The 15,748-nt window shown below is 53.8% G+C and overlaps 1 protein-coding gene across 3 annotated transcripts in view; it reads right to left on the reverse strand.

The window, feature by feature from the left end:
* The window catches only part of USP28 (ubiquitin specific peptidase 28), a 49,167-nt gene extending 37,628 nt beyond the window's left edge, over positions 1-11,539 (reverse strand). For all 3 annotated transcript variants that reach the window (XM_073657000.1, XM_073656999.1, XM_073657003.1), the window contains exon 1: positions 11,353-11,539. In XM_073657000.1, the coding sequence (XP_073513101.1) occupies positions 11,353-11,508 (156 nt within the window). In that variant the 5' untranslated portion in view covers positions 11,509-11,539. The remainder of the gene's footprint in view (positions 1-11,352) is intronic.
* Between the last annotated feature and the right edge of the window lie 4,209 nt (positions 11,540-15,748).

Here is a 15,748-nt window from a genome sequence, read left to right on the forward strand (position 1 = left end):
GGAGGGGGGGGGCAGAGTATACACACTGACCACAGGGGGGGGGGGCAGAGTATACACAGTGACCGGCGGGGGGGCGGGGGCAGAGTATGTACATTATATATCCACAGTGACAGGGGGGGCAGAGTATACACATTATATATACACAGTGACCGGCGGGGGCAGAGTATATACATTATATATACACAGTGACCAGGGGGGGGGGGGGGCAGAGTATACACACTATATATACACACAGTGACCAGGGGGGGGGGGGCGCAGAGTATACACATTATATATACACACAGTGACCAGGGGGGGGGGGGGCGCAGAGTATACACATTATATATACACAGTGACCACAGGGGGGGGGGGGGGGCAGAGTATACACACTGACCACAGGGGGGAGGGGGGGGGCAGAGTATACACACTGACCACAGGGGGGAGGGGGGGGGCAGAGTATACACACTGACCACAGGGGGGGGGCAGAGTATACACAGTGACCACAGGGGGGGGGGCAGAGTATACACAGTGACCACAGGGGGGGGGGGCAGAGTATACACAGTGACCACAGGGGGGGGGGCAGAGTATACACAGTGACCACAGGGGGGGGGGGCAGAGTATACACAGTGACCACAGGGGGGGGGGGGCAGAGTATACACATTACATATACACAGTGACCCGGGGGGGGGGGGGGCAGAGTATACACATTACATATACACACAGTGACCACAGGGTGGGGGGCTGAGTATACACGTTATATATAGTTACCGGTGTATACACAGTATATACACAGTGACCGGGGAGGCGGGGGCAGAGTATATACACTATATATACACAGTGACCACAGGGGGGGGGGGGGGGGCAGAGTATACACATTATATATATTATATATACACACAGTGACCAGGGGGGGAGGGGCGCAGAGTATACACATTATATATACACACAGTGACCAGGGGGGGAGGGGCGCAGAGTATACACATTATATATACACACAGTGACCAGGGGGGGGGGGGGCGCAGAGTATACACATTATATATACACAGTGACCACAGGGGGGGGGGGGGCAGAGTATACAGTGACCACAGGGGGGGGGGGCAGAGTATACACATTATATATACACAGAGACCGGGGGGGGGGGGGCAGAGTATACACATTATATATATACAGTGACCGGGGGGGGGGCAGAGTATACACAGTGACCGGGGGGTGGGGCAGAGTATACACATTATATATACACACAGTGACCGGGGGGGGGGGGCAGAGTATACACATTATATATACACACAGTGACCGGGGGGGGGGGGGGCAGAGTATACACATTATATATACACAGTGACCGGGGGGGGGGGGGGGGGCAGAGTATACACATTATGTATACACAGTGACCGGGGGGGGGGCAGAGTATACACAGTGACCGGGGGGGGGGGCAGAGCATACACATTATATATAGATACCGGTGTATACACAGTGACCAGCAGGGGCAGAGTATACACATATATACACAGAGACCGGGGGGGGCGCAGAGTGTACACATTATATATACACAGTGACCACGGGGGGGGGGGAGCAGAGTGTACACATTTATATATACACAGTGACCACAGGGGGGGGGGGCAGAGTGTACACATTTATATATACACAGTGACCACAGGGGGGGGGGGCAGAGTGTACACATTTATATATACACAGTGACCACAGGGGGGGGGGGGGCAGAGTGTACACATTTATATATACACAGTGACCACAGGGGGGGGGGGGCAGAGTGTACACATTTATATATACACAGTGACCACGGGGGGGGGCAGAGTGTACACAGTGACCACAGGGGGGGGGGGGCAGAGTGTACACATTTATATATACACAGTGACCACAGGGGGGGGGGGGGCAGAGTGTACACATTTATATATACACAGTGACCACGGGGGGGGGGGGGCAGAGTGTACACATTTATATATACACAGTGACCACGGGGGGGGGGGGGCAGAGTGTACACATTTATATATACACAGTGACCACGGGGGGGGGGGGGCAGAGTGTACACATTTATATATACACAGTGACCACGGGGGGGGGGCAGAGTGTACACACTATATATACACAGTGACCGCGGGGGGGGGGGGGGGGCAGAGTGTACACATTATATATACACAGTGACCGCGAGGGGGGGGGGGGGCAGAGTGTACACATTATATATACACAGTGACCACGGGGGGGGGGGCAGAGTGTACACATATATACACAGTGACCACGGGGGGGGCAGAGTGTACACATTATATATACACAGTGACCACGGGGGGGGGGGCAGAGTGTACACATTATATATACACAGTGACCACGGGGGGGGGGCAGAGTGTACACATTATATATACACAGTGACCACGGGGGGGGGGGGCAGAGTGTACACATATATACACAGTGACCACGGGGGGGGGGGCAGAGTATACACATATATACACAGTGACCACGGGGGGGGGGGGCAGAGTATACACATTATATATACACAGAGACCAGGGGGGCAGAGTATACACATATATACACAGTGACCGGGGGGGGGGGGGGGGGGGGGCAGAGTATACACATTATATATACACAGTGACCGGGGGGGGGGGCAGAGTATACACATATATACACAGTGACCACGGGGGGGGGCAGAGTATACACATTATATATACACAGAGACCAGGGGGGGCAGAGTATACACATATATACACAGTGACCGGGGGGGGGGGCAGGGTATACACATTATATATACACAGTGACCGGGGGGGGGGGGGGGGCAAAGTATACACATTATATACACACAGTGACCGGGGGGGGGGGCAAAGTATACACATTATATACACACAGTGACCGGGGGGGGGGGCAGAGTATACACATTATATACAAACAGTGACCGGGGGGGGGCAGAGTATACACATTATATACAAACAGTGACCGGGGGGGGCAGAGTATACACATTATATACACAGTGACCACAGGGGGGGGGGGGCAGATTATACACATTATATATACACAGAGACCACAGGGGGGGGCAGAGTATACACATTATATATACACAGTGACCGGGGGGGGCAGAGTATACACATTATATATACACAGTGACCGGGGGGGGGGGGGGGGGGCAGAGTATACACATTATATATACACAGAGACCGGGGGAGGGGGGGGCAGAGTATACACAGAGACCGGGGGAGGGGGGGGCAGAGTATACACAGAGACCGGGGGAGGGGGGGGGGCAGAGTATACACATTATATATACACAGAGACCGGGGGTGGGGGGGGCAGAGTATACACATTATATATACACAGTGACCATAGGGTGGGGGGGCAGAGTATACACATTATATATACAAAGTGACCGCGGGGGCAGAGTATACACATTATATATACACAGTGACCATAGGGTGGGGGGGGCAGAGTATACACATTATATATACACAGTGACCATAGGGTGGGGGGGGCAGAGTATACACATATATACACAGTGACCGGGGGGGCAGAGTATACACATTATATATACATAGTGACCATAGGGTGGGGGGGGCAGAGTATACACATTATATATACACAGTGACCGGGGGGGGCAGAGTATACACATTATATATACACAGTAACCGGGGGGGGGGGGGGGGGCAGAGTATACACATTATATATACACAGTGACCGGGGGGGGGGGGGGTCAGAGTATACACATTATATATACAAAGTGACCGGGGGGGCAGAGTATACACATTATATATACACAGAGACCGGGGGAGGGGGGGGGCAGAGTATACACATTATATATACACAGTGACCATAGGGTGGGGGGGGGCAGAGTATACACATTATATATACACAGTGACCATAGGGTGGGGGGGCAGAGTATACACATTATATATACAAAGTGACCGCGGGGGCAGAGTATACACATTATATATACACAGTGACCATAGGGTGGGGGGGGCAGAGTATACACATTATATATACACAGTGACCATAGGGTGGGGGGGGCAGAGTATACACATTATATATACATAGTGACCATAGGGTGGGGGGGCAGAGTATACACATTATATATACACAGTAACCGGGGGGGGGCAGAGTATACACATTATATATACACAGTAACCGGGGGGGGGGGGGGGGGCAGAGTATACACATTATATATACACAGTAACCGGGGGGGGGGGGGGGGGCAGAGTATACACATTATATATACAAAGTGACCGGGGGGGCAGAGTATACACATTATATATACACAGAGACCGGGGGAGGGGGGGGGCAAAGTATACACAGAGACCGGGGGAGGGGGGGGCAGAGTATACACATTATATATACACAGTGACCATAGGGTGGGGGGGGGGCAGAGTATACACATTATATATACACAGTGACCATAGGGTGGGGGGGCAGAGTATACACATTATATATACAAAGTGACCGCGGGGGCAGAGTATACACATTATATATACACAGTGACCATAGGGTGGGGGGGGCAGAGTATACACATTATATATACACAGTGACCATAGGGTGGGGGGGGCAGAGTATACACATTATATATACATAGTGACCATAGGGTGGGGGGGCAGAGTATACACATTATATATACACAGTAACCGGGGGGGGGGGGGGCAGAGTATACACATTATATATACACAGTAACCGGGGGGGGGGGGGGGCAGAGTATACACATTAGATATACACAGTAACCGGGGGGGGGGGGGGGCAGAGTATACACATTATATATACACAGTAACCGGGGGGGGGGGGGGGGGCAGAGTATACACATTATATATACACAGTAACCGGGGGGGGGGCGGGGGGCAGAGTATACACATTATATATACACAGTAACCGGGGGGGGGGCAGAGTATACACAGTGACCGGGGGGGGGGCAGAGTATACACAGTGACCGGGGGGGGGGGGGCAGAGCATACACAGTGACCGGGGGGGGGGGGGCAGAGCATACACATTATATATACACAGTAACCGGGGGGGGGGGGGGCAGAGTATACACATTATATATACACAGTAACCAGGGGGGGGGGGGGGGCAGAGTATACACATTATATATACACAGTAACCGGGGGGGGGGGGGGCGCAGAGTATACACATTATATATACACAGTAACCAGGGGGGGGGGGGGGGGGGGCAGAGTATACACAGTGACCGGGGGGGGGCAGAGTATACACAGTGACCGGGGGGGGGGGGGCAGAGTATACACAGTGACCGGGGGGGGGGGGGCAGAGTATACACAGTGACCGGGGGGGGGGGGGGCAGAGTATACACAGTGACCGGGGGGGGGGGGGCAGAGTATACACAGTGACCGGGGGGGGGGGGGCAGAGTATACACAGTGACCGGGGGGGGGGGGGCAGAGTATACACAGTGACCGGGGGGGGGGGGGGCAGAGTATACACAGTGACCGGGGGGGGGGGGGCAGAGTATACACAGTGACCGGGGGGGGGGGGGCAGAGTATACACAGTGACCGGGGGGGGGCAGAGTATACACAGTGACCTGGGGGGGGGCAGAGTATACACAGTGACCTGGGGGGGGCAGAGTATACACAGTGACCGGGGGGGGGCAGAGTATACACAGTGACCGGGGGGGGGCAGAGTATACACAGTGACCGGGGGGGGGCAGAGTATACACAGTGACCGGGGGGGGGCAGAGTATACACAGTGACCGGGGGGGGGCAGAGTATACACAGTGACCGGGGGGGGGCAGAGTATACACAGTGACCGGGGGGGGGCAGAGTATACACAGTGACCGGGGGGGGGCAGAGTATACACAGTGACCGGGGGGGGGCAGAGTATACACAGTGACCGGGGGGGGCAGAGTATACACAGTGACCGGGGGGGGGCAGAGTATACACAGTGACCGGGGGGGGGCAGAGTATACACAGTGACCGGGGGGGGCAGAGTATACACAGTGACCGGGGGGGCAGAGTATACACAGTGACCGGGGGGGGGCAGAGTATACACAGTGACCGGGTGGGGGCAGAGTATACACATTATATATACACAGAGACCCGGGGGGGGGGGGGGGGGCGCAGAGTATACACATTATATATACACAGTGACCGGGGGGCAGAGTATACACATTATATATACACACAGTGACCATAGGGTGGGGGGGGCAGAGTATACACATTATATATACACAGTCACCATAGGGTGGGGGGGGCAGAGTATACACATTATATATACACAGTGACCGGGGGGGGGCAGAGTATACACATTATAAATACACAGTGACCAGGGGGGCAGAGTATACACATTATATATACACACAGTGACCATAGGGTGGGGGGGGGCAGAGTATACACAGTGACCATAGGGTGGGGGGGCAGAGTATACACATTATATATACACAGTGACCGGGGGGGCAGAGTATACACATTATATATACACACAGTGACCATAGGGTGGGGGGGGGGCAGAGTATACACATTATATATACACAGTGACCATAGGGTGGGGGGGGGGCAGAGTATACACATTATATATACACAGTGACCATAGGGTGGGGGGGGGGGCAGAGTATACACATTATATATACACAGTGACCATAGGGTGGGGGGGGCAGAGTATACACATTATATATACACAGAGACCAGGGGGGGGGGGCAGAGTATACACATTATATATACACAGTGACCATAGGGTGGGTGGGGGGGGCAGAGTATACACATTATATATACACAGTGACCATAGGGTGGGTGGGGGGGGGGGGCAGAGTATACACATTATATATACACAGAGACCAGGGGGGGGGGCAGAGTATACACATTATATATACACACAGTGACCATAGGGTGGGGGGGGGGCAGAGTATACACATTATATATACACAGAGACCAGGGGGGGGGCAGAGTATACACATTATATATACACAGTGACCGGGGGGGGCAGAGTATACACATTATATATACACAGTGACCGGGGGGGGGCAGAGTATACACATTATATATACACATTATATATACACAGTGACCATAGGGTGGGGGGGGCAGAGTATACACATTATATATACACAGTGACCTGGGGGGGGGGGGGGGCAGAGTATACACATTATATATACACAGTGACCATAGGGTGGGGGGGGGCAGAGTATACACATTATACATACACAGTGACCATAGGGTGGGGGGGCAGACTATACACATTATATATACACAGTGACCATAGGGTGGGGGGGGGGGCAGAGTATACACATTATATATACACACAGTGACCATAGGGTGGGGGGGGGGGCAGAGTATACACATTATATATACACACAGTGACCATAGGGTGGGGGGGGGCAGAGTATACACATTATATATACACACAGTGACCATAGGGTGGGGGGGGGCAGAGTATACACATTATATATACACACAGTGACCATAGGGTGGGGGGGGGGGCAGAGTATACACATTATATATACACAGAGACCATAGGGTGGGGGGGGGGGCAGAGTATACACATTATATATACACAGAGACCAGGGGGGGGGGCAGAGTATACACATTATATATACACAGAGACCAGGGGGGGGGGGGCAGAGTATACACATTATATATACACAGTGACCATAGGGTGGGTGGGGGGGGCAGAGTATACACATTATATATACACAGTGACCATAGGGGGGCGGGGGGCAGAGTATACACATTATATATACACAGTGACCGGGGGGGGGGCAGAGTATACACATTATATATACACAGTGACCAGGGGGGGCAGAGTATACACATTATATATACACAGTGACCGGGGGGGGCAGAGTATACACAGTGACCGGGGGGGGGCAGAGTATACACAGTGACCGGGGGGGGGCAGAGTATACACAGTGACCGGGGGGGGCAGAGTATACACAGTGACCGGGGGGGGGCAGAGTATACACAGTGACCGGGGGGGGGCAGAGTATACACAGTGACCGGGGGGGGGGCAGAGTATACACAGTGACCGGGGGGGGGGCAGAGTATACACAGTGACCGGGGGGGGGGCAGAGTATACACAGTGACCGGGGGGGGGGCAGAGTATACACAGTGACCGGGGGGGGGCAGAGTATACACAGTGACCGGGGGGGGGCAGAGTATACACAGTGACCGGGGGGGGGCAGAGTATACACAGTGACCGGGGGGGGGCAGAGTATACACAGTGACCGGGGGGGGCAGAGTATACACATTATATATACACAGAGACCCGGGGGGGGGGGGGGGGCGCAGAGTATACACATTATATATACACAGTGACCGGGGGGCAGAGTATACACATTATATATACACAGAGACAGGGGGGCGGGGGGGGGCAGAGTATACACATTATATATACACAGTGACCGGGGGGGGCAGAGTATACACAGTGACCGGGGGGGGGCAGAGTATACACAGTGACCGGGGGGGGGCAGAGTATACACAGTGACCGGGGGGGGGCAGAGTATACACAGTGACCGGGGGGGGCAGAGTATACACAGTGACCGGGGGGGGGCAGAGTATACACAGTGACCGGGGGGGGGCAGAGTATACACAGTGACCGGGGGGGGGGCAGAGTATACACAGTGACCGGGGGGGGGGGCAGAGTATACACAGTGACCGGGGGGGGGGCAGAGTATACACAGTGACCGGGGGGGGGGCAGAGTATACACAGTGACCGGGGGGGGGGCAGAGTATACACAGTGACCGGGGGGGGGCAGAGTATACACAGTGACCGGGGGGGGGCAGAGTATACACAGTGACCGGGGGGGGGCAGAGTATACACAGTGACCGGGGGGGGGCAGAGTATACACAGTGACCGGGGGGGGCAGAGTATACACATTATATATACACAGAGACCCGGGGGGGGGGGGGGGCGCAGAGTATACACATTATATATACACAGTGACCGGGGGGCAGAGTATACACATTATATATACACAGAGACAGGGGGGCGGGGGGGGGCAGAGTATACACATTATATATACACAGTGACCGGGGGGGCAGAGAATACACATTATATATACACACAGTGACCATAGGGTGGGGGGGGCAGAGTATACACATTATATATACACAGTCACCATAGGGTGGGGGGGGCAGAGTATACACATTATATATACACAGTGACCGGGGGGGGGCAGAGTATACACATTATATATACACAGTCACCATAGGGTGGGGGGGGCAGAGTATACACATTATATATACACAGTGACCGGGGGGGGGGGGGGGGGCAGAGTATACACATTATAAATACACAGTGACCAGGGGGGCAGAGTATACACATTATATATACACACAGTGACCATAGGGTGGGGGGGGGGCAGAGTATACACACAGTGACCATAGGGTGGGGGGGGGCAGAGTATACACATTATATATACACACAGTGACCATAGGGTGGGGGGGGGCAGAGTATACACATTATATATACACAGTGACCATAGGGTGGGGGGGGGCAGAGTATACTCATTATATATACACAGTGACCATAGGGTGGGGGGGGGCAGAGTATACACAGTAACCATAGGGTGGGGGGGGGCAGAGTATACACATTATATATACACACAGTGACCATAGGGTGGGGGGGGGCAGAGTATACACATTATATATACACAGACCAGGGGGGGGGGCAGAGTATACACATTATATATACACAGAGACCAGGGGGGGGGGGGCAGAGTATACACATTATATATACACAGTGACCATAGGGTGGGTGGGGGGGGCAGAGTATACACATTATATATACACAGTGACCATAGGGTGGGTGGGGGGGGGGGGGCAGAGTATACACATTATATATACACAGTGACCATAGGGTGGGTGGGGGGGGGGGGCAGAGTATACACATTATATATACACAGTGACCATAGGGTGGGTGGGGGGGGGGCAGAGTATACACATTATATATACACAGTGACCGGGGGGGGCAGAGTATACACATTATATATACACAGTGACCGGGGGGGGGGCAGAGTATACACATTATATATACACAGTGACCGGGGGGGGGGCAGAGTATACACATTATATATACACAGTGACCATAGGGTGGGGGGGGCAGAGTATACACATTATATATACACAGTGACCTGGGGGGGGGGGGGCAGAGTATACACATTATATATACACAGTGACCATAGGGTGGGGGGGGGCAGAGTATACACATTATATATACACACAGTGACCATAGGGTGGGGGGGGGGGGGCAGAGTATACACATTATATATACACACAGTGACCATAGGGTGGGGGGGGGCAGAGTATACACATTATATATACACACAGTGACCATAGGGTGGGGGGGGGGGCAGAGTATACACATTATATATACACACAGTGACCATAGGGTGGGGGGGGGCAGAGTATACACATTATATATACACACAGTGACCATAGGGTGGGGGGGGGCAGAGTATACACATTATATATACACAGAGACCAGGGGGGGGGGGGGCAGAGTATACACATTATATATACACAGAGACCAGGGGGGGGGGGTGGCAGAGTATACACATTATATATACACAGTGACCATAGGGTGGGTGGGGGGGGCAGAGTATACACATTATATATACACAGTGACCATAGGGTGGGTGGGCAGAGTATACACATTATATATACACAGTGACCGGGGGGGGGTGGGGGCGGCAGAGTATACCCATTATATATACACAGTGACCGGGGGGGGGCAGAGTATACACATTATATATAGTTACCGGTGTATACACAGTATATACACAGTGACTGAGGGGGGGGGGGGGGGGCCAGAGTATACACATTATATATACACAGTGACCGGGGGGGGGGGGGGGGGGGGCAGAGTATACACATTATATATACACAGTGACCGGGGGGGGGGGGCAGAGTATACACATTATATATACACAGTGACCGGGGGGGGGGGGGCAGAGTATACACATTATATATACACAGTGACCGGGGGGGCAGAGTATACACATTATATATACACAGTGACCGGGGGGGGGTGGGGGGGGGGGCAGAGTATACACATTATATATACACAGTGACCAGGGGGGGGCAGAGTATACACATTATATATACACAGTGACCGGGGGGGGGGGGGGGGGGGGGGCAGAGTATACACATTATATATACACAGTGACCGGGGGGGGGGGGGGGGGGCAGAGTATACACATTATATATACACAGTGACCGGGGGGGGGGGGGGGGCAGAGTATACACATTATATATAGTTACCGGTGTATACACAGTATATACACAGTGACCGGGGGGAGGGGCAGTTTATACAGCTGTATATACAGTGACCGGTGTACACACTATAGTCACGGGCTGCACTCCATTCGCCGCCGTTTCTGCACTAATAGCACATGGGCTGCAGCCCGCACACAGCACGCTGGGAGTTGTAGTCCTAACACATGTACCGGCGCCCCCACCTTCGCCGTGCAGCTGTCCGGGGCACTGTCCCTCTCCTCCGCCGCTTCAGCCGTCTCCTCTCCCGGCTGCCGCTCCGCCGCCCCGTTATTACCGGTCATAACTCCCGACACACCGCGTGTCCCCGTTCTGTGCAGTGACATCTGCCGGTCGCTCATGATAGGTCACGCCCACAGCATCAACCACACCTACTCCCCCTCTGTGACCCCGCCTATTTATAGAAATGGATGGCGGGAGAGCGCGCAGGGTCACAGCGTGACGTCACCGCCTTCAGCTGTCAGTGCCCCGCAGAGCGACTGAGGAATGTGCTGTGCAGGATGTATGGTTGGGTGGATAGGGATGGGCAGGCGGATGGATGGTCAGATGAATGAATGGTGGGTCGGATGGATGGTCAGATGAATGAATGGTGGGTCGGATGGATGGTCAGATGAATGAATGGTGGGTCGGATGGATGGTCAGTGGGTGGATGGATAGTCAGTCAGATGGATGGACGGTCAGATGGATGGTCTAATGGATGATGGATGATGGACGGGCGGGTGGATGGATTCTAGCGGCTCTGATGAGAGTTGTCGTCACTACCTGGCGCCTGTGAATAGCGGTCACTTTACTGCCATTCTCAGACGCCGGAGACATTGGGGAACGTGGATTACATCTAAGGAGCTTCATGGGAACATTTTTGATAATAAATTGGTGAACGAGGGACGGTGTGAGGGAGTCTTTATTCAAATAAAGTCTTTTTTTCTGTGTGGGTTTATTTTGGATTTCCGGGTTAGTAATGGGGGTGTCTGATAGGCGTCTTTCCATTACTAACCCATGAGCTTGATGCCAGCTGACACTACACAGCTGGAATCAACCCCCCAAAATATTACCCTGATTGCCACCACACCAGGGCAATAGGGAAGAGCTGGACAAAGTACAAGAATTTGGCGTATCTAATGGATGTGCCAATTCTGGGGCGGCTGCGGGCTGGTAATTTTAGGCTGGGAAGGGCCAATATCCAGGGACCTTCCCAGCCTGTTAATATCAGCCCCAGCTGTCTGCTTTACCTTGGCTTGTTATGAAAAATACAGGAGACCCCACCTCATTTTTTTTAAAATTTATTTTGTTCCCAGCGGTGACCTGGGAGTCAGAGATGGGTTCAGGCGTCTTCCCCATGCTGTTCCTATTCCATTGGAGCGCTGCTTCCATCCATTTCAGCAATTTTCCTGCCCCCCACCTTAAGATCTCCTGTTAGGGTCTTCTGGAAAAAAGCTGGCGTTTCCCATCGACTTCCATTATACTCGTTACTGGAGTCGAGCCTGTCCGAGCGTCTGACCTGCTCGATTCGGGTACTGAGCACTCCAGCATTTCAGTGCTTGCTCATCACTAAAGGATCATTTTTGCTTCCACTCTGACACACAACAGATTGCAGCTTACATTTGCATCATTAAATGATTATTCCCGACCAAAAAAAGAAAACAGTTATCCCCCATCCATAGAATAGTATATGACTTGCTGATCGCTGGGGTCCGGTCGCTAGGATCCCACCCACCATCGCTTGCCAAGCCTGAGAACCGGGCTCTGCATTGTCTGTGGGACTGCCCAGTGCAGCGCTCTGTTATTTCCATCAGTCCCATAGATAATGAATGGGGTGAAGGTCAGACAAGTGCACCCCCCACCACATTCAGGGCGGGCTGCAGATCTCCACTTTCAGAATTGATGGGGTCTCATTTTCTTGAATATATCCTGATGAGTCTTGCACATAAATTTTGTTTCTTCAAAGTGAATGTGAATGACACCTGAGAGACAGAAAGGAAGACGAGAAAACAATGTTCTAGGGTTTTATTCTTTATACGCCATTGCCCCCCCCCCTTTGTGCATAACATCCATTGCCCCTCCCCCGATGTATGACATCCAGCCCCTCGCCCTCGGTGTATAACATCCAGTCCCATTGCCCCCGGTGTATAATGACGCGCCCCCTGGGCCAGTGTTGTTGGGGATACCCGGAGCCGGATCAGATGGGGGTTGTAGTCTCCGAGTGGCTGTGACCCGGTCCGTGCCCAGGGTGTCAAGCTCAGTGTGTGGCAGTCCTTACTGATGTTACTAAAGTTCTTTATGTCGACTACGCCACCCGTTGAATTGCGGTCACTTCGGCCGCCGCTGCAGCAGGGTCCGCTGAGGCTGATGGTGTTTGTGCAGCTTAGGTAGTATAACCCCCAACGGGAGGGGTATAGCCTCAGGGGGTCAGGTGCAGAGGATGGTGGTTGTGGAAGTGCAGGGAAGATGGTAATGAGAGTCAGAGTCGGGTTGTGCAGTTCAGGGTTCTTTACTTACTGCTGTTCTTGTACCGGTCACTCCGGCCTTGAGTGACCACCCGAGCCGCGCTGTGTCCACCAGGTCCTGGACTCGGCCAACCCCCAAGTAGTTCTGGAGCGTGGTTCTGAGCTCCCTTTCTGTCCTGTCCTCGTCTCTGGCCTTCCCCACCAGGGATCCACCTAAGTCCGGCTCCCTCGGGCCTCTTGTTGGCGAACCCTTGCCTCTGGGTTCCCTGACCCTATGCGTGGTCTGCCTTCCGGGTGGATTTGGTGGGTGGCCGTGGCAGATGCTGCCCACGGCCTCCGGTCTCTGGCTGAGGTATGCTGTAGCCCCCACCAGTTTGGGATCCGGTACCCTGTTGCCAACTCTTCACCCTTTGGTTGTATTTGGGCTCTCAGAGTTCCTTCTTTCTCCCCCTCTGGGTCTTTCGTTCTCTCCTCTCTCACTCTGGGCCTGGGGCTGCTCTGCTCCTCTGCTTTCTTCCACTGCTCTGCAAAGTCTTCACTACAACAGGCTGACTTCTCACAGACTGACCCTGATCTTAGATGGTGCCCACCTTAAATACTCCCTCTATGTGTGAGCTCAGGTGACCAGCACCCAATGAGCTCCTAGCACTACCCAGACTGCTCCCCCTATCTGCCCCTACACTACTGGGATGTACCACCCCCCTCCCACTCCAGCCAAGGACAGACTCGGTCGTACCTGCACATTTCTAAGTGGGAGTACCGTTGGTCTGCCCTCCGGAAATGGGATGTGTGTAGTGCATGCAGCCTTCTGAGCTCAGCTCCACACTCCATCCTTACCCGGGAGTGGAATATCACACCTCTGGGTTGAGGTGCAATACCCCTGTAGCAGCCGAATCCTCAGGGTGCTACATTCCCCCCTGGTAAATCACAGCACGTCCTCGGGCTGTAAGATATAAACAACACCAAAACATACAATTTTTTTCATAAACATAAACATATAAAACATATAAAACTTTTCATAAAAACTTTTCATAAAAACATTCTTGTCTTCTGGTACCTCCGGTCACGGTGCAACTTGTGACCGGGTAAAGTGCGACAGTCTCTTGAAGAAACACGGTTTCCTATAAAACCGGTAGGGGGCGCTTTAGGAAGCGCAACTATATACAAGGGGATATGGCCGCTCTCAGTCCTCGGCCAGGTATTAGGGAGGATTGACCGTTCTCAGTCCTCGGTCAGTGGGAATAGGGACACACGGGTTAACAGTTCAGTTCTCTGGTCCCAACGGGGACTATATTAGCAGCAACGGTTCACTGTGCCCCGACGGGCAACTATATACAGTCTCTATACTACCGTACTCAACGACGGCGTCCTCCTGCTCTTTCTTTGTGGACAGTTTCAGTTTCAGACCCGTCCGGGTCCTCTTGCTCCTCCTCACACCGCAGCTCCTCCTCCGTCAGGCGATGCACATGGAGGGCGTAGGGTCCTTTGGCACACTTGTGCCGGGTGAAGGTGACCTCGTCCCCTAAATACAGGTCACGACTACTGTGTCCCTCCGGTAGGTGGGACTCAACGTCTCTCCTGGTCACGAAGACGTCGCCTGGGGTGCGGTGATCCCTGATGAAACCCCACCCATGCTGCAGATTAAATTTTATCACAGTCCCGATGGTACGGGGACCATGCGCTGCACGGGGGTTTCTCCTGGTCCGGCTCTTCTGCTCCGCGCTCCTGACTTGGGCTTGCTGTTCCCGGACCCGCCTCTCTCTCCGCTCCCTCTCAAAGACCTCGAGCTGCTGGCGGCAGCACTCTGCACGCTCCGCTGCGGCTGCCCGAGTCTCCTGAGTGAACCCCATGAGGTCTTCTCCGGTGGGGTCCCACTCAAACTGGGTCTCTTCTAGCGGGGGCGAGATCCTCTTTATGGGCTTTGGAGCCGGGATCAGGGGTTCGCACATGGCCCTTGCTTTTTGCAGCTCCAGCTGGATGTATTCCTGGGGCCAGATGAAGGGCTGCCCATCCGGGCACGTATGTTGGGCGAACAGGTCTTCACCCAGGTGCGGCACTCTTGATGTTACGGGCGCTGTGGTGGTAGCGGCGCCCGGGTTGACCAGGCCTTGCGACCAGGCCTGGGGCACCTTGAAAG

Source organism: Phyllobates terribilis, unplaced genomic scaffold, assembly GCF_046119375.1.
Source record: "Phyllobates terribilis strain yellow unplaced genomic scaffold, ASM4611937v1 Scaffold_12__6_contigs__length_324123572, whole genome shotgun sequence".
NCBI lineage: Eukaryota > Metazoa > Chordata > Amphibia > Anura > Dendrobatidae > Phyllobates > Phyllobates terribilis.